The sequence below is a fragment of the Heteronotia binoei genome, chromosome 17 (assembly GCF_032191835.1).
Source record: "Heteronotia binoei isolate CCM8104 ecotype False Entrance Well chromosome 17, APGP_CSIRO_Hbin_v1, whole genome shotgun sequence".
Lineage (NCBI taxonomy): Eukaryota > Metazoa > Chordata > Lepidosauria > Squamata > Gekkonidae > Heteronotia > Heteronotia binoei.
In genome coordinates, this window is record NC_083239.1 from 34,676,196 (window position 1) to 34,696,367 (window position 20,172).

Below are 20,172 nucleotides of genomic sequence, written 5' to 3' on the forward strand. Positions count from 1 at the left end.
GCTGCCTTGGGACTCCCTGCCTCCGAAGCGTTCTGTCATGCATGGTGTGCACAATGATGTCAGTTGGAAGTGACACTGTCGCACCAGGCATGTCACATGGGGATGCTCTAGCAATTTGGGGAAAACTCTATGGTTTTCATGTGGGGATGCTCTTGCAATTTTGGGGGAAACTCTATGGTGCCATAGAATTTCTCCCGAATTGTTAGAGCATCCCTATGCGAAAATATATAATTTCCTCTGAATTGCTAGAGCATCTGGCACAGCATGTCACTTCCAGGCAGGGCTTTTCTTGTAGAAAGAGCCCAGTGGGAACTCATTTACATATTAGGCCACACCCCCTGTCATCACCGTTGTTTCTCACAGGGCTCCCCCCCCCCCCTTTGTCTTGTTTGATTCTGCCACTCCTCCTCCACCCACTCTAGCTAGATGTCTTCTTGTGCATCTGTGATTGCAGGAACTGGTGAACGTAAGAACCCACTGTTTAAAGGACGTAAGGACCCACTGTTTAAAGATAACAGTCTGTATGGTAAGTCCCTAAAATGCACCAAGTCTGTATGATAAGTCACTGAAATGCACCAATTGTAGCCTCTGTCCCACATGCAAATAAAGTCATGCTCATGGGAGGGTGCTTATGGGCGTTGCGAGGTCTGTTGAAAGGAAAGGAGCAGGCCTTGAATGCAGCAGGAGCTCACAGGAGCACAGCTCCTTAACTTTTCTGAGGGTTCCCCCTCCTCCTCCCCACCTTGCCCATTGAATAGTAGGAGCAGCTACATAACAATCCTTGGAGTTCCACAACCTATTTTTCTGCAAAACGACCCCTGGAAAGGAGGCCTCTGTTAGGCCTCTTGGGGGGAATTTGGCTAACATCTCCCTCAAGTAAAGCTGGTCAGCTTGCCTAGTGGTAGGTATCTTTCCACCTGCCAGGTGAGAGACAAAGAGGCTGAGGAAGCCCAGGCAGGTGGGAAATTTTTGTAAAAATCGCGGGTTTCCTGAACTGTTCAAAAGGTGTGGTCAGAATTTCTGGGTCTTTGTGACGGGGACGTTCCTTGACCCTCCTGCTGCTTGGTGAAGATCTTGGTAGCCATAAAAACAAGGTGAATGAGAGACAGATAGATATAATAATCAAGTTTTCTTTCCTCAGATTTGACCCTTTATGGAGCTCGAAATGAAGAATTTGGTTTGGCTTCTCTTCCTTCCAGGTAATGATTTGTGTCAATGAGGTGGAAATGTGTTGGATCTGTGGGAAAAATAAGAAAGTATTGGACATCTCATGTGGCAACAAGCTGAAATTTTTCATGGCAGTATATAGTAGGCTGCTGTGGCTGGACCTGCCTGTCCCGCATTGGTCTTGCCAGCCACCAGCGAGCCTGCAGCAGACGTGGACCATTGCACCCTTCTTGAATCTTCGTTCGCGAAGCCAAGCCGAGAGATAGTAGGAATATAGTCAAGCAAACATATACTCCCTAAGACTATACATGACAGTGATCTGGGAAGGGCTTAGCATCAAAATCTAAACTTTTACGTCCTTATTTTGTTCTGGGCATCTTGAGACTTCCATAGTGAGCCTCCGATAAGGAGGAGAGGGGGATTGGCTAGCAACTGTGTCCTCCTTGTTCCCATTTTATCACACATGGAATATCCCACTCCAGGAGTGGTTTGCCTGATATTTAAATAAGCTAACAATGACCCCCAGATGTTTCTGAATAAAGTGTGGTATACATGTAAAACAGAGGGGTGACATGGTAGAGGTTTACAAGATTATGCATGGGATTGAAAAGATAGAGAAAGAAGTACTTTTGAAAAGATAGAGAAAGAAGTACTTTTGAAAAGATAGAGAAAGAAGTACTTTTCTCCCTTTCTCACACTACAAGAACTCGTGGGCACTCAATTAAATTGTTGAGCAGTCAGGTTGGAATGGATAAAAGGAAGTACTTCTTCAACCAAAGGGTGATTAACACTTGGAATTCACTGCTACAGGAAGTGGTGGCGGCTACAAGCATAGATCTCTCAGACATAGCCAGCTTCAAAAGGGGATTGGATAAACATATGGAGCAGAGGCTCATCAGTGGCTATTAGCCACAGCATATTGTTGGAACTCTCTGTGTGGGGAAGTGATGCTCTGTATTCTTGCTGCTTGGGAGTGGCAACAGTGGAAGGACTTCTAGTGCCCTGGCCCAACTGATGGACCTCCTGATGGCACCTGGTATTTTTGGCCACTGTGTGACACAGAGTGTTGGACTGGATGGGCCATTGGCTTGATCCAACATGGCTTCTCTTATGTTCTTATGTTCACTGAGATATATTAGTATTTTGCTTGACTTGTTCATTGCTATGACCATGACATCACTGTAGGGTTAGGATGAATTCTATAAACATTTTAATTCTGGGAGAAGTCCAGGATTTACCTGGAGGTTGGTAGTCCCTTCTCAACTTTAAGTAGGCTGGAACAGGGTACATGAAGACTCACTCAGTGTTCTCTCTAAGCTGAGTTAGTGTGAGCTAGCTCACAGTTTTTTAGCTTCTGGTTCACACATTTTTGTCTTAGCTCAGGAAAAATAGCAAACTAATTTATGCAGTAGCACACTAATTTATGGAATAGCTCACAATTTTAATGCTAGTAGCTCATGAAGTAGAATTTTTGCTCACAACACAGCTTAGAGGGAGTATCCTCACCAAAAAACTGTTAAGGTATCGAGGTCTTTTGCCTGACCTGTCTGTGTTGCTGTTTCCATGACAATTACTATTACAGGGTTGGGATGATAGTGTTGACCTAATGGTACCTCCTTTGTCCTAGCAATGCCTAGGTTGGGGTTCCAGTCAAGATGGTATGTAGTTAGAACTTCCTTGGGGGCTATCTGGGTTCTAGTAAATGTGGGCAAACTGCATGGCCCCACCTAAAGACCAAAGAGAATAACAGAAGAAGTAACACTGACAGGTCAAATTTGAAAGAAATGTGAAGGATATCCTGGGGGGCTAGCCATCACCCTCACTGAATTCATCCCCCCTCCCTGGTGACCATTTTAATTTCCCACATACCCCACTTCACAAGGGTTTCCAGAAGAAGATAAAAAATAAAAATATAGACTGAGGTTGAGGGGACAGGACCAAGACTGATTTTAAAAAAAACTTGCCCTGATGTGGATAGCCCAGGCAAACCTAATCTCTTCAGATCTCAGAAGCTAAGCAGGGTTGACTCTGGCAAGTACTTGGATGGGAGACCTCCTTGGAATACCAGAGCCAGGGGTGCGGAGCAGCGAAAGGCTTTATTCAGCTACCTCACTGATTATTCTCCTGTCACCAGAGGTTACCATGACTTCCAGGCACACATACACTCACATAAAAATACCAGAGATAGAGAGAGAGGGAGGTGGTGGCGGCCACAAGTATAGCTACCTTCAAGAGGGGTTTAGATAAAAAATTGGAGCACAGGTCCATCAGTGGCTATTAGCCACAGTATGTGTGTATATATATATATATATTTGCCACTGTGTGACACAGAGTGTTGGACTGGATGGGCCATTGGCCTGATCCAACATGGCTTCTCTTATGTTCTTATGATATCACATATACTTGGAACATTCTCTGAGGTAAAATGTGACAGGTGCAAGATGATTTCTTTTAAAAAGTGAACAAGAACCAAGTTTGTTTTGAAAAAAAAACCTATACAACTTGAGATAAATATAAGTGCTCTAATGAAATAAATCCTCAAAACCTAACTTTTAAACTCTGACCAATTTCACACTCACCTTACGCCGCTCTCACATTCATCTTCTCAGAGTGGCTTCCTTCTGATTTTCCACTATCTGCCCTGGGGCTGCAGCAAGGATTGGCGTTTTCACACAGCAAACAGAAACTGGTTTTTAGTGGTTTCTGTTTGCTGTGTGAAAATGCTGATCCTTGCTGCAGCCCTGGGGCAGTGGGAAATTGGAAGGAAGCTGCTCTGAGAAGACGAATGTGAGAGTGACATAAGGTGAGTGTGAAACTGGTCTCTATCTTCCCTCACATCTCCTAACTTCCCCAGCTCAATTCCTGTTGGATTCAGAGCATTGCTTTCAATGGCTGCCTTGTCATCTGGGGACATCATTCTTAGCTCTGCCTGTCACAGATGGATACAGGCTAGGATCCAAAGAGGCACTCCAAGAAAGATCCAAGTCTTATATAAGCCTAAATGGATTGTTGGCTTACTCTTTCAGAACAACTGACAGCCTCAATTCAAACCAAAACAAAAACTGGAAAACTCCTCCAGCTTGAAAAATAGCTGGTGGTGCTTTGTTGGGGGATGCTAATTCAAAAATTCATTCCTTAATTGAATGGAACTAACTCTTCAAGGTTCTTTGGTTCCAGCCATTTCTATGTGATATGTTCGTGGAGGTAACATTTTGGAGGCTTAGTTTCCCTTAGAAGAGAGAGCAATGGAGGCTTAGGGCATCTGCAAGGTTTACTTCTCAGAGAACACAGGAAGCTGACCAAATTCTGCCTTGTGTTTCTTCCATTTCAGGTTCCCTTTGCAGTGAAAACCCATTGAAGATAAACCCTGATTCCCTGGTTACCTGGAAAGGATCCTGTATGTTGATTCCCTGCCAGATTAGTACCTATAAGGGGGCTGCTCTTAGAGACATCTCCCTGCTTTGGTATTTTCAGCCTTTTTTTGATACAAGCCTGTCAGAGTACCCTGGTCACTTACTATACAACAGCTCTTCAACACCAAGAAACTACGGGACCCAGTCACAGTCTGCTTCTGCAAGGCGGTTTGAGTTTGTAGGGAATTTAGAGAAGAGAAACTGCAGTTTGAAGATCTCTCAACTTCAACCAAAGGACAGCGGCATCTACGGGGCAAGACTTTTTGCCTCATATTCTTTACCAGTTCAGCGCAATAAGTGGTTTTTCAGTGCTACAGTTCATGTCGCTGGTAAGAATTTAGTAGAGACTTTCCTCTTAACTCCTTGTCCATTACACAAATTTATATTTTTAAGGGACCATTGCTGTGAGATTTGAATGGGAAATCTTCTGGACTAGTGCTAGGGGAGTGATGCTAAGAAATAAACACTTCCCCAGTCCTGGTATGGGAAAATGGCGCTTCCCTTATGAGCACCCCTGCTGATCAGCAGAAAGATATGACTGTAGATGTACAAAAGTCTGGAGCACAGGCTTGTGGTTCAAGAACACAGACAAAGGGGCTTCCTGCTAGCCAGGGCTTTTTTTGTAGAAAAAGCCCAGCAGAAACTCATTCATGTATTAGATCACACTCCTGACACCAAACCAGCTGAAACGGCATTCCTGTGTGTTCCTGCTCAAAAACAAGCCCTGCTGCTAGCAGATGATCAGCTTACTCACAGGGTATCTGTCTGGTTGCAGTAGCATCTTTACAACCCATCCTAGGGTTGCCAAGTCCAGTTCAAGAAATATCTGGGGACTTTGGGGGTGGAGCCAGGAGACATTAGGGGTGGAGCCAAGATCAAGGCTGTGACAAGCATAATTGAACTCCAAAGGGAGTTCTGGCCATTTAAAGGGCCTGCACACCTTTTCAATGCCTTCCTTCCATAGGAAATAATGAAGGATAGGGGCACCTTCTTTTGGGGCTCATAGAATTGGACCCCTTGGTCCAATCTTTTTGAAACTTGGGGAGAATTTTGGGGAGAGGCACTAGATGCTATATTGAAAATTTTGGGGAGAGGCACTAGATGCTATACTGAAAATCATAGAATTGGACCCTCTGGTCCAATCTTTTTGAAACTTGGGGAGAATTTTGGGGAGAGGCACTAGATGCTATACGGAAAATTTGGTGCCTCTACTCCAAAAAACAGCCCCCCCCCAGAGCCCCAGATACCCACGGATCAATTCTCCATGAATTTCTGTGGGAATAAATCTCCATAGGGAATAACAGAGTTCCCAGCAGACATTTCCGTCCCCTCCCCCCGCTTTCTGATGACCCTGAAGCGGGGGGGAGAGCCTCCAAACCGGGGGATCCCCTGCCCCCACCTGGGGATTGGCAACCCTAACCCATCCCCCCTCCCTTTGTTACACCATGATATGACTCTGGAATTGTAAAGTACTGGGGTCGACGCAGTAAGAGACCAGTAAGAGACCAGTAAGAGAGTCGGAGAGTGATTTCAGCAAGCTTTACTTTAGGAACACCAACACAGACTGAGCTCTATTCAAACCTCCCGCTCCTTTATACAATTCTTGCCCCCTTCTGATTGGACCTTAACTATGTACATGGATTGGCTATTTACAGAGGCCTAAGGGCCTATCAGGGTACAGTATGAGCCTAGATGTTGATTGGCTACTTATGTTTCAATCCTTCCCCTGATTGGGCACGCTTAGGCCTTCTCTGGAACCCTGGTGTGGAGTACAAGCTTGGCTTGTTCAGCTTCCCTCCAAAAGTAACAGTTCCCTCCAAAAGTAACAGTTCTCCATTTGAACCTAGGACACAACACCCCTCCCCCCATAGTTCCAGCTATCAGGTGACATAGTCCTGGAGATATGCCGGAGGGCGGCGGTCTCGTGTCGAGCGTCGGAGCTCCGAGGGGACTGGGCGTTCCGACTCGGTTGGTGGTTCCGCGGCTGCAGAGCTGGAGACATCTGGGACAGCGGCCCCGGGAGACCTGGGTTCAGCTGCGCGGTCGGGGGTCTCCTCCTGCTGGGCCGAAGCGGGCTCTACGGAACCCTGTTTTGTGTCAGGCTCACGGGGACTTACGTTGTCCGGATCTGGAGCCTCTGACCTTGGCTCCCTGGCAGGCAGGCGACCACGGAGTTGGTCGATGTGTCGCCTCAGGAGATGTCCACCCTCCAAGGTCACTGCATAGGAGACCGGTCCGGTGACATGGTCCACCTTTCCAGGGAGCCAGGCGGGGCCAGTGGTGGCATAGTTCCGTGCCCACACTGTCTCACCTGAGTAGAACCCTCTGGGGGCTTTAAGGTGTTCCGGCGCCGGTCGCCTGTCTGGGGCTCGGTCAGGGTGCAGCTTGTCCAGCAGGGTGGTGATGCGGCGGCCCATGAGGAGTTCGGCTGGACTGCGACCTGTGGAGGCGGTGGGTGTGGTCTGGTAGGCCATTAGGAAACACGCCAAGTCTTTTGGCCAGTCTGAGGGGCCCAGACGGTTCAAGGCCTCCTTTGCCGTGCGCACCATCCGCTCTGCCTGGCCGTTGGTGGCTGGATGAAACGGGGCAGAGCGAATGTGCCTGTGAGGTTCCTGGCTAAGAAGTCCTGGAACACTGCGGACGTGAATGCTGTGCCGTTGTCGGTGACGATGGTCTCCGGCAACCCGTGGGTTGCAAAGATGGCCCTCAGAGCCGTGATGGTCGCCTGTGATGATGGCGAGGGCACCTGGACCACCTCCAACCACTTGGCGTATGAATCCACTAGTATGAGTAGAGTCCGCCCATGGAAGGGGCCAGCAAAGTCCATATGCAGTCTTGACCAGGGGTTTTTGGTGGATTCCCATGGTTGCACTGGGCCACGTGGGGGGTCAGGCCTTGACACCTGGCATGTCGGGCACCTTTTAACCCAAGCCTCAATTTCTGCATCGAGGCCGGGTCACCAGACATAGCTCCGTGCGAGAGCCTTCATGCGGACTATGCCCGGGTGTGCCTCGTGCAGGGCTCTAAGCACTTGGTCTTGCAAGGGTTTGGGGATGACGACTCTGTTGCCCCATAGTAGGCAGCCTTTGTGGGTGGATAGTTCGTCTTTCCGGGCTGCAAACGGAGTAAATTCTGGCCCAGTCGAGCCCTTGGGCCACCCCCTCCCCACCCAGTCCAAGACACGGGAGAGGACTGGATCACGAGCGGAGCGGGCAGCAACGTCGTGGGCGAGCAATGGCCTGTCCGGAAGCATGTCCGTCATTAGGATCTGATGAGCCGGGGCTGGATCGGGATCCACATCAGGCAAGGGCAAGCGGCTCAGGGCGTCAGCATGGCCCATTGCCTTGCCCGGGCGATGCACTAGGGTGTAAGTGTAGCCGGCTAGAAAAATGGACCAATGGAGGACCCGTGGGGACAACACCTGAGGGGTCTGCCGGTCCGATGCAAAGAGGCCCAAGAGGGGTTTGTGGTCCGTATAGAGGGTAAAGGGCCGGCCGTAGATGTAATCATGAAATTTTTTGACGCCGGCCACGACTGCCAACCCTTCTTTGTCGATTTGGGCGTAGTTCCGTTCCGCCGACGAGAGGGTCCGCGAGTAGTACGCGATAGGGACTTCGGTCCCATCAGGGAGTTGGTGGCCCAGAACTGCCCCCACGCCATAAGGGGATGCGTCGCATGCAAGGACCAAGGGCAGGGTCTCGTCGAAATGGGCAAGGACGGAGTTGGACATCAGGAGTCCCTTGATATCCTGGAAGGCTTTAGCGTGCTGGCGGCCCCACGCCCAGGGTCGGTTCTTGTCTAGAAGCCGGTGCAGGGGTTCGGCCACCGCTGCCTTGTGGGGGAGAAAAGCATGATAAAAGTTTAGGAGGCCGAGGAAGGCCTGGAGTTCTTGCTTGTTGGTGGGCGCTGGAGCATCTCTGATGGCACGCAGCTTGGCGTCGGAGGGGTGGACCCCCTGGGCATCGATGGAGAACCCCAGGAATTCCACCCGATCCACGCCCAGGAGGCACTTCTCCCGTTTGACCTTGAGGCCGGCTGTTTCAAAACGTTGTAGGACTCCTCTAAGGCGGGCGGCGAATTCTTCAGGCGAGGCTGCCGAGATCAGCACATCATCGAAGAATGGAGTGACTCCGGGAAGTCCTTTTAAAAGAGAGTCCATGAGTTCCTGGAACAACCCCGGAGCCACACTCACGCCAAATTGCAACCGCTTTACTCTAAAGGCCCCCCGGTGGGTCACAATTGTTTGGGCGTTGGCCGTGGCCTCATCCACCGGCAGCTGTTGGTAAGCTTGGGCCAAGTCCAACTTGCCAAAAATTTTTGCGCCGGCTAGGGTGGCTAAAACGTGGCTGACGATGGGCACAGGGTATGCGTGGGCCTGAAGAGCCTTGTTGAGGGTGCACTTATAGTCTGCACAAATCCGCACTTCCCCACTGGGCTTGACTGGAGTCACGATGGGAGTTTCCCAGGTTGCGTGGGCGACAGGCTCTAGTATTCCTTGTGCAATCAGTTTATCCAGTTCCATCTCAATTTTAGGCTTGAGCGCGAATGGAACTCGCCGCGCTTTAAGCCTAATAGGCCGCACTGTGGGGTCGAGGTGTAGTGTAACCGGGGGACCCGTGTAGCAGCCCAAGGTGCCATCGAAAACGGCCGGGAACTCTTCACAAACCTTGTTAAAGTCCACTCCGACAGTCTTATTGACCCCCCTGATCTCTATTCCCAGGGGCTTGAACCAGTCGAGACCCAAAAGGTTTATAAGGTGGTTCTTGACCACTAGCACTTGTAGCTGGCCCTTGAACCCCTTGTATTGGACTGGGACCGGGCCCACTCCCAAGATAGGCACCTTATTTTTCTGGAAGTCCACTAAGGTAAACCCCGGGTCCCTGAGACGAGGCCTCAGCCTGGTGGGGATTTTAAAAAATGTCTCTGCCGCTATAATAGATGATGCTGACCCAGAGTCCACCTCCATTTGGCAGGGCACCCCCCCGATCCCTACATTGACCCGGATTTTGGAGGGCCTGACTGGCGAGGGTAGGTACTGTACCGGGTATGGGTGGGCATGGAGAGCGTCGGTCTCGAAGTCTGGCTGGCCTTCGGAGTGCGCAGATCTTTGCGGGACGCGTGCTCGGGATGTGGATCTGCAGGCACAGGCGATGTGGCCTTCCTTGTTGCAGAGTCGACAGGTGGCATTCCGGAATCGGCAGGTCTTTCGCTCGTGCTGGCCCCCGCAGCTTGCACATGCAGGTGGTGTCTTGTGTCTCATGCCCTGTGGGGCATGGGTGGTCTTCCTTCCTGCTGAACGATAGCCGGTTTGTAGAGCTTTGTCCTCGTCTGAGTCCTCTGTAGATGGTTCAGGGTTGATCTGGTGTGCCACAGCCTGTCTTGTCAGCCGTGGCTCTGCTGATCTGCCCTTCTCCCAGCTGGTGGCCACATCGATTGCCTTTGTTAGGTCGCACTCGGAGAGGGACAGGAGTTTCTGTACTAGTTTTTCGTCCCTCAAGCCCCATACAAACTGGTCGAGAAGGGCTTCGTTGAGGTCTGCGAAACTGCATCGGCTTGCCACCCGGCGCAGGCTTGTCAAGAACGCCATCGTGGTTTCGCCTGCCTTCTGTGTCCTTTGTTGGAAGTCCCAGTGCCGGGTGAGCTTGGTTGGCTGGGGCTGGAAATACTTCTCCAGAGCGCTGATGATGTCGTCCACCGGCGTCTCTGAGAGCTTCCTGGGTTGGAGAAGAGCCCTGGCTAAGTCCACAGTCTCTGTGCCACACGTACTGATAAGCAGAGCTCTCTGCATGGTAGTCTCTGTAATCTTCCGGAAGGTCAGGTATGACTGGAAGCCTTCGACCCACGAGTCCCACAGCTCGGGGCGATCAATGTTAAAGGGCTGTAGGAGGTTGGCTGGAGCCTCCATTCTTGGCAGCGTGTCTGGGCGGCTTGCGAGCTGGGGTGTGCGCAGAGCGGAGGTGCGGACCCAGATGGCTTGGATTTAGCCACCTTTCCGTGTTCCTGGTTCTGTTGCTGGTTCTTACTGGCATCCCATCCTCGTCGCCAGTGTAAAGTACTGGGGTCGACGCAGTAAGAGACCAGAGTTGGAGAGTGATTTCAGCAAGCTTTACTTTAGGAACACCAACACAGACTGAGCTCTATTCAAACCTCCCGCTCCTTTATACAATTCTTGCCCCCTTCTGATTGGACCTTAACTATGTACATGGATTGGCTATTTACAGAGGCCTAAGGGCCTATCAGGGTACAGTATGAGCCTAGATGTTGATTGGCTACTTACGTTTCAATCCTTCCCCTGATTGGGCACGCTTAGGCCTTCTCTGGAACCCTGGTGTGGAGTACAAGCTTGGCTTGTTCAGCTTCCCTCCAAAAGTAACAGTTCCCTCCAAAAGTAACAGTTCTCCATTTGAACCTAGGACACAACAGGAATCTTGCCTTGTAGTTCGTTCACACTGGAACTTTCTTTTCTTTTACTGCTCTTGTGTTTTTAGCCTTAGTCTCTCTCTCTCCCCCCCTTCTCCTTTAGCCATAGCGTAACATACAGACATTTATCAGGTAGAGCTAGCATGGGAAACGTGCTTAAGAAAGCCCTTCTTGCAGAAATTGTGCATGCTTCGAGACTTAGAGCAGAAGGAGTAACAACAACAACAATTTCATGCAGAGGCTCAGTGCATGATAATGGAAAATGAATGAGAGATTAATACAATACAATGATAGTCAAGGCCAAGGGCTAAAGAATTCATCTCACCAGATTTTTTTTTTAAATGAGCACAACAATACCTCTCATGCCGTGTATAGGATACAACTTATTCTGATCTGCACAAACGGTAGGCTGTATATGGAGGTTGTTGTCCAGTCGCACAGTCGAGTCCGACTCTTTGTGATCTTGGCACATGCCTAATATGAGAAGTAGGTGGCATTACCAATGGCAGAGCCCTGTGTGTAATATGATAGTGAGCCATAAATTTCATTCCGGAGATTAACAGTGCAGCCCTTAGCAGATTGTGACATCTTCCTGGTGGGGAGGGGAGGAGCAAGTTAGGGGCATCTAATAATCTTGTTTCCCCAACATTTTGAAGACTATCAGAGTCCCAGAGGGCTGCGATTGCTGGTTTAATCAGGGTTTACAACAGGGCAGCCTTCAAGTTGTACCAGCAGGGAGTGCTGGTGCAGTGAAATCATGTCTCCCTAACCCTTACCCTTCTATCAGCCACAGTTCCCTCTGGCCCCTTGCTTCCTGTTTCTCCATGCTAACCTCCATCCTGCTGTCCTCAGAACAATCTGTCTTCCATTCCCACCATCAGTGGAACACCCTTTTGGGCTTCCTACCTGCTCCTTCTCTCTTGGATTGGCTGCCTTGTAGGTGAATCACTTCACATGTAATTGGAGCTATAGTTTTGAAGGAACTGCCAGCAATCTTTGATCATGCCTGGGACTTACGTTGATACATCGGGAAGAAGGGTCAAAACTTTGTTCAAGCAGCACTGCTGGCAACTCTCTCACCCAAGGGGGCTGGTTGCCCAACCTCTGGCAGAATATGACTACCCCTGGGGTGGAATTCTAGCAGGAGCTCCTTTATATATTAGGCCACACACCCATGATGTAGCCAATCCTCCAAGAGCTTACAAAAAAGAGCCTTGTAAGCTCTTGGAGGATTGGCTATATGGGGGTGTGTGGCCTAATATGCAAAGGAGCTCGTGCTAAAACCCCACCCCTGACTACCCCCAAGGCTGTGAAAGTGACCTTCTAAATCCATGCACTTCAATGGACTTAGAAGGTTCTAACTCTGCTTAGATGGCACTGAAAGACTGTGTATGCCCTAGGGCAAACTAGTGCAAGACACAATGCATGTTGGATGTCCAGCAGAGGCACAGCCAATGTGATCTTCTTGCAGATGAGTACAACCGTTGGGGCAATTGAGGTGCTGGAATTTGCATGCTATCTTGAGTACCACTTCATAAAGGTTCGCCTTTCAAAAGTCGTTTCTGCAGTACCAGCAAGAAGGGAAGTAGGCTCCTGGGACTGGAGACCACCAAGGAGGTCCAGGGTTGCTATGCAGAGGCAGGATGTTGTGAATGCGGACTCAAGAGAGGACTGAGTTGAGTGTTCCTGCCTGCTCATTGGAGTCATATGACCAGAGCTTGGGGACTTGGGAACAATGGGCAGCAGGATCCAAATCCCTGCTGCCCTGCACCAATCACTAGCCCCCTGCTGGTTTGAATGATCCAATAGCATGCTTCCGTGGGAACCCTGAGTTGTATAAAGTTGGCCTCAATGGCCCTGTTCGCCAGTCTTACGCTTAGCCCTTACTATGCTGAAATCAATAAAGAGCCGATGTTTCGCTACCACTTCGCCTCATCGATGCATAGAACCCACGATATTATATAGGCAATGGTAAGCCACCTCTTCACTGAGAGCTTCGATTGGTGGCAGAAAGTGTTGTCAAGTCACAGCCCACTTAGGGGGGCCATATAGAGTTTTTAAGGCAAGAGACATCCTGAAATGGTTTGCCATTGCTTTCCTCTTCGTAGCGATCCTGAACTTCCTTGGAGGTCTCCCATCCAAGTTCTAACCAGGGCTGACCCTGCTTAGCTTCCAGCATCTGAGGAGACTGGGCTAGCTTGGGATGTCCAGGCGAAGATGGGACATAAATACTGCAAAGGATACAAACTAATTTTTAAATCACTAACAAGTCAACGTAAACTTCCAAAGTTTCCAGATGTGTGTGTATCATCTGAGCATTATTCCACAGACTCGACACAGCAAAATGGGCCCTATTGCCTGCTGCAATAGTGGGCAACTTTTCTCAGGACTAGTTCCAGTTTGGTGGAGTGCCAGTCTGGTGTAGTGGTTAAGTGCGCGGACTCTTATCTGGGAGAACCGGGTTTGATTCCCCGCTCCTCCACTTACAGCTGCTGGAATGGCCTTGGGTCAGCCATAGCTATTTCAGGAGTTGTCCTCGAAAGGGCAGCTGCTGTGAGAGTCCTCTCAGCCCCACCCACCTCACAGGGTGTCTGTTGTGGGGGAGGAAGGGAAAGGAGATTCAGCGTGGAGGGCGGGATATAAATCCAATATCATCATCATCATCTTCTTCCTCTTCTTCCTCCAGCCTTTTCTATATATGGCTTAAAGTCCTGACAAAGGATCGTATTGGAGAGGGATGGTGGCTCAGTGGTAGAGCATCTGCTTGGGAAGCAGAAGATCCCAGGTTCAATCCCCGGCATCTTCAAAAAAGGGTCCAGGCAAATAGGTGTGAAAAACCTCAGCTTGAGACCCTGGAGAGCCGCTGCCAGTCTGAGAAGACAATACTGACTTTGATGGACCAAGGGTCTGATTCAGTAGAAGGTAGCTTCATATGTTCATATGTATTGGGTCACATAGATACAAGGCTTGTTTCCATTGTCCTGGACGGGCGCTATACAAAGCTGCCTTCAAAGTTCCTGAGAAATTATTTTATGCCAGAAGAGAGATGATATCATAAAAAAGAGAGTTCTGGACAGGAAGACGTTTGTAGCTTATCTTGCAATGGATCAGATAACCACGGTTCTTCCCATGTAATAGGCAACTCATTTCTTACTGAGCATGAGAGGACAGGAAGCAGCTTGGATGTTGCAGCACTTGGAGCATTAGAGGAAGCCCTTAACACTGGGGTGGCCAAAATTGCTTCACACAAGAGCCACATAGAATAAACAGCAGATGTTTGAGAGAAACGGAAGGAAGGAAGGAAGGAAGGAAGGAAGGAAGGAAGGAAGGAAGGAAGGAAGGAAGGAAGGAAGGAAGGAAGGCAAATAGATGGGGGAGGGAGGAGGGAGGGAGAGGTGGAAAGAAAGCAACTTTAAATGCATTCTCCAGGATGCTGGCTGACTTGGCATGGATAAATGATTTAAAGAGAGAAATGCCTTCTCCAAGCCAGCCAATTGGGCAGTGGGGGCTTCAGGAGCCACACAGTACATGTGGAAGAGAAACATGTGGCTCCTGAGCTGCAGTTTGGCCGCCCCTGCCCTAACATGCGCCACTTGGACTGTCAGTGGCCATTGATGTAAGCAGAGGCAAGTGGAGGGGCAGGCAGAAAGCAGGCCAATTTTTCATTACCCCACTAGCAGTTCACTGTGGTCCCTGAAGTCCCTATCTTAACAAGTGTCACCTTTAAAACATGTGGGTTGGGGCGGCATGTGGTAAGTCTAGCTGTTGATTTTTAGATATGCAGCCAAAGCTTTTGTGTCCATGCAAAATCCAGCAGAAGAAGCTTACACATTTCTACAAGGATGTATTTTGTGATTTCCCCCCTAACCATAACTTGGACTTGTCTCAATTTTTTTTCTGGATGTAGGGTCACCTCCAACTCCTAAGATGGACATCAGTCCTAAAGATATCCTAGAAGGGTGGACAACAGTGACCTGCTCTGTAACACACCATTGTCCTGAGGAATCGCTAAGACTGACTATTGCTGGCATAAGAGAGCCTGATTTGTTTCCACAAAATATGACTATAAATAATGGAGTGATCCAAACAGTCGTGAGTTTTCAAGTGACTTGGGAGGACCATATGAATTCTCTCTCCTGCTTCCTGGTTACTCAGGATGGGATATCAATAGCCTATAACACCCTGGAGCTAGATGTGAAATGTGAGTTTTATGTAAGGAAGAGGGATCCAGGCACAGGGGGTGGGGAGAGATTATGAAAAGAAGATATTGCCTGACTTGAAACAAAATATATACCTAATCTGATGAACCACCATGCTAACTGTGAAAGCTGGCTCCAGTAGGGTGTCATAGAACAAGAAGGATATTTTTAATTTAATTCAAACACCAAGTACTTTGCTGGGATAGTAAATACTGCTGTAGGTATAAACAAATAAAAAATATCTACTTGACTACCTTCGTTGTTTTGGACATCTTGAGTAGTACCAAGACAACTTCATCGTGCAGAATGCATTTAGGAAATGTTGTTAAAATGAATGAGGGTTTTTTTTTTTTAAATTGTAGTGATTTCTTTCTGTTTCTAAGGTCATAGTTGTCTCCAAATTTTGGAATTTAAATCAGAAACACCAAATTATAGGTTTATTAGGCATAGGCCTAAACCCAAAGGATTTCTCTAGGGTTGCCAGGTCAAATTCAAGAAATATCTGTGGACTTTGGGGGTGGGGCCAGAAGACTTTGGGGCTGGAGCCACAAGCAAGGGTGTAACAAGCATAATGGAACTCCAAAGGGAGTTCTGGCCATCACATTTAAATTTCTGGAAATGAGTGATTGCCATTGTTTTCAGCAGTGGATTGAAGAGTACCGACAATATATATAGATTTTGCCTATTTGATTACTTTATGTAGAGTGCATGTCTCAGAGATACTGGGACCCCTTACCTTCATTGCCTTCATTGTTGAGGGGAAATTAGGTTCAGAAGTGGGACTTGATCATGAGGTACGGTAGTTCTTATGGCTTGGATTTTATGTAATGCAATTTTCTCAAATGCTACCCCCCAATAGGACAAGGCATGTGTGCCCCTCAAAATACTCAAAGGGCACCGCATTTCAAATCAAAACACTTACTAGTCCAGCCAGGAATAAATCAGACTAGTGCTTCCAATTGTTTTAAAAGGATAGAGGCACAGCAGTATCTTCAAGTGGTGTGCAGATATGCCATGGGGATATTTGCAAATGAGTGCAATATATACCATGAGAATGGAGTTGGTGCATGACCACAGAGGATTGTAAGTGAGTTGTATGATGATGATTTTTTTTCTAGGACTTCAATCCTAGTTTCTTCTATCACATTTTTTATACAGCTTATCTGACTTCTGCGCCTTTCTCCTGATGGTTTCTTATTTCAGATGCGCCTAAAGATGTACGGCTGATAGCTTCACCTGGAACGAGCGTTCGAGAGGGAGAGATGCTTTCTCTGGAGTGCATGATTGAGAGCTGCAACCCGGAGGTTTCTGAGTATCATTGGTATAAGGATGACCAAGTGATGGATGAATGGAAGAATCACGAAAAAATTGAATTTGAAACCAAAGGTGACCAGCATTCTGGGGCTTATAGATGTGAGGCTAAGAACAGCGCTGGGACCCAAAAGTCAGAAGAACTCATCATAGATGTCCAATGTGAGTAGATTCAGCAAGAGGCTGCAAGAGATGCCACACAGAGTATAGGAATCATAAACATATAAAAGGGGTCTCTGTTAAGGCTTCTAATGCCAGCGTCTTCCATTCTCCTTCTTAAGATGTTTAATCAGGGGTCATTTTGTAGAAAAATAGGTGGTGGAGCTCATTAGCATAACTCATTAGCATATGCCACCCCTCCACACCAGCCAAAAGCAACCCGACGCAAGAAAGGAGAGCCCCAGGTGAGCGAGATACAGCCAGCCCAAGCAGGCCTCGCTTACCTGGAGTTTTCCTTGCCCCCCCCCAAAGTCAAAAGGCCAGCAAGCCACCCACCACCCAAAATCACATAAGAAGTGGAGAAAGGGTGGTGTGGGCTTCTCCAAGGGTTCATGAGGGCTGCTGGGGGTGTGGCAAAACTCCTGATGGCTGGCTGCCTGCCTACTCTCCTAATCCAGGGATTGTTATACAGCTGCACCTGCTATTTAATGGACAAGGTAGGTGGAGAGAAGAAGGTGGAACCCTCAAAAATGTTCAGGCGATCCACTCCTGTGAGCTTCTGCTGAATTCAAAGCCTGCATTTAATAATCTATTACACCCCAAAGCTGCTTTATCCTCATGCTAGTTATGGTACTAGTAACTATCATAAATGCTAGCCATGGAATATAGAAAGTGGAAGAAAACCGGTTTGCGGACAATTCTGATCAGCACTGGTTTTAAATTAGCATCACAGAGCACTGAAAGGGTAAAATGATGGGAAAACCCCTTAGGTTTCAAAGGAGACAGGGAGGATTGTGCCATCTGGAAACATTGCTCAGATTGATTCCTTACTAGCAGCTGAGGACTTCCTCACTAGCAATTGAGCTTCCAGATCTCCCAAAAAACTAGAGCCAGGGCTTTTTAGGAGCCACTGTCCAACTGAACGGAGTCAATCCCAATGTCACGGTATCAAGCTGAACAGAAAACCACACTCTTTGAACGTTACAAAGCATCAGTGTATGGTATTTCTGGGCAGGGAAATTAGGGATGCTCAGCCCCACCCACCCACCTGGTTTGCCTCCTGCCCTGCTTGCCAGAGGTTAACAGGGAGCTGTTTTTCAGTAGACTGTTCTTCTGATCAGTTCATGATTTTCTAGCAGATGTATTCACCTCATTCCTTCCTAACAATGCAGTTTGGTGTAACTGGCCACCATTCCACCCCCGCCCCAATCACCCATGCTACTAGAGGGCTTTTAAAGTTTTTTAATTGGCACCAGAAATAGCCAAGGACCTAGAAAGGCAATCTTGGCTCACTGGAAACAATCCTAAACTTCCCCCTGCCTTCTATGATTCCATCCATAGCCGAAGTGGAATTCTAGCAGGAGCTCCTTTGCATATTAGGTCACACCCTGCTGATATAGCCAATCCTCCAAAAGCTTACAAAAAAGAGCCTTGTAAGGCTCTTGGAGGATTGGCTATATCAGCAGGGGGTGGCCTAATATGCAAAGGAACTCCTGCTAGAATTCCACCCCTAAGCAAAAATAGATCAGTCTGGACTTTGAACCAAACTTGATGGAGGCTACATTCCATGGCCAATTTAATTTAATTATCCTGCAAGTGGGCTCAGGGCAGCTCACAACAATAAAACAACAGAGTTAAAACAATACCATAAAAACAGACATTACAGAACAGGAGCAGCACAGTAAACAATCATACAGACATTGGCAGTAAACAGCATGAAGCTGATGGCTAGTAGCATAACATAACACCATAATAGTGAAATGCTGGGGGAAGTGATGACTTACAGAGGATGCCTGCTGGATTAATTAAACCTGGTGGAAGAGCTCCATCTTACAGGCCCTGCAAAACCTTGATAAGCCCCGCAGGGCCCGGATTTTGGCAGAGGTCTAATGTCACAGGTGTACTCTGGAGCATGTACCTTGTCTCTGTAATGAAAAGGCTCTTAAAGGAAGGGGGTAGAATGGAGAATGAAATGATTTCTGTCTTTGTTCCTAGCTCACCTGCACTACCCATCAGCCCCTGCTGCCTCTAGAGCTAAACCCACAACAGCGATTGGTAAGCCTATCAATGTATATAGAACTGAGCGAGTGAGTTAAAGAATTAGATGGGGAATAACTTAGGGTCATAGGGTTGCTAATTTCATATGGGGAAATTCCTGGACATTGGTGGGGTGGAGCCTGAAGAGGGCAGGATTTTGGGAGGACCCTCCCCTGGGATTCTGCGTGGTCTCCAGATCTCACTTGCAGTCTCAGCATGGAGACATCCACATGATAAAGTGGAACAAAAAAACAATACCTTGAATAAATAACAAACACCAATTATCACAATTCCATTCGGTGTCAATTTTCACATAATCAGTAAAGTCCAATGTATAAAGTTAAATTCGTAAGACCAGTGGAGAGATCTAATATACAGTCAGTTGCAATTAATTTCCAAAGTCTCTTAAAGGGCAGATATCTTCTTCGCTCCGTAGCGTGAAAAGAAAGTGATTGTGCAAGTCCTTTATAAATTTAAAAATTTTAAAAAGTACTTTCATGAAGACTTTTCTTTATCACTTCTCTCTGAGTTAACAACTACCCACTTGAAATATTAAGTAGCAAATACCTGACTGAGGGTGTTTAATTATATGATTTCGACATCAGAATATCTTTGTGGGTATGTGAGCTAGGGAACAGGAAAGCTAGGGTGTGAGAGAAAGCTACAGGAAGTGCCTTGGCAGAAAAGGAGAGACAAAAGAGTGCTAAGAAATTCAGGACTTATTTATTGAAGACTTTTCCTTATTCCCCTCTCTCAGTTAAAAACTACCTACTTGAAACAGTAAGTAGCAAATACGTGTCTGAGGGTGTTTTATTATGTGATTTCGACACTGGGACATCTTTCTGGGTATGTGAGCTAATATGTCTTTCTGTCTTCCTTTGCAGAAGGACCGCAATCTTCTTCACCACTTCCCTCCACTCCTGAAGGTGTATCATCCCCCTTGCCTTCAACATTCTGCCCCCCTTCTCTGTCTGAACTGCTCCCATCGCAGTGCACCAACCCTCCTCTCCCATCTTCTCAGACACCCTGTGATGGCAGAACCCTGTGGGAGGAATTCAGTTTCCTCAGTGACCAGGCTGGAAAGGCCAGTAAGTGTTACCTGTACAACAGACACCACCTTCATTTCAATACTGATCATCAAACATTTGCAGAGTGCTTCAGAAGGTTCAGGTTGTTTCACATCTTTGCCTCAGTAAGCGTTATCATAGAGTTCGTCTGTCTTAGGTCTCCCATTTACCCATCAGAAGTAGGGAATTACTGCTCTCAGTTTCCCACCCCTGAGATTTGAAGGAGTCAAAGAAAAAAAATGGCCCCCACATAGTGATGCTCTAGGAATTTCTCCCTAGTTGTTACGGTAAAGACCATAGAGATTAGGGGAGGCAGTTTAGAGGGCCACCCAGAAGTGATACAGCATTCTTCTCAAACCTGCCCTCTCCAGCCACTGCCCACCCAAATCTCCCTACATA

General features: G+C 47.9%; 1 protein-coding gene across 1 annotated transcript in view; it reads left to right on the forward strand.

The window, feature by feature from the left end:
- The first annotated feature begins 1,138 nt into the window (after nucleotides 1–1,138).
- Nucleotides 1,139–20,172, forward strand: part of LOC132585785 (B-cell receptor CD22-like) — a 63,018-nt gene continuing 43,984 nt past the window's right edge. The window contains exon 1 of the mRNA XM_060257666.1: nucleotides 1,139–1,199. Coding sequence (XP_060113649.1) covers nucleotides 1,154–1,199 — 46 coding nt within the window. The 5' untranslated portion in view covers nucleotides 1,139–1,153. The remainder of the gene's footprint in view (nucleotides 1,200–20,172) is intronic.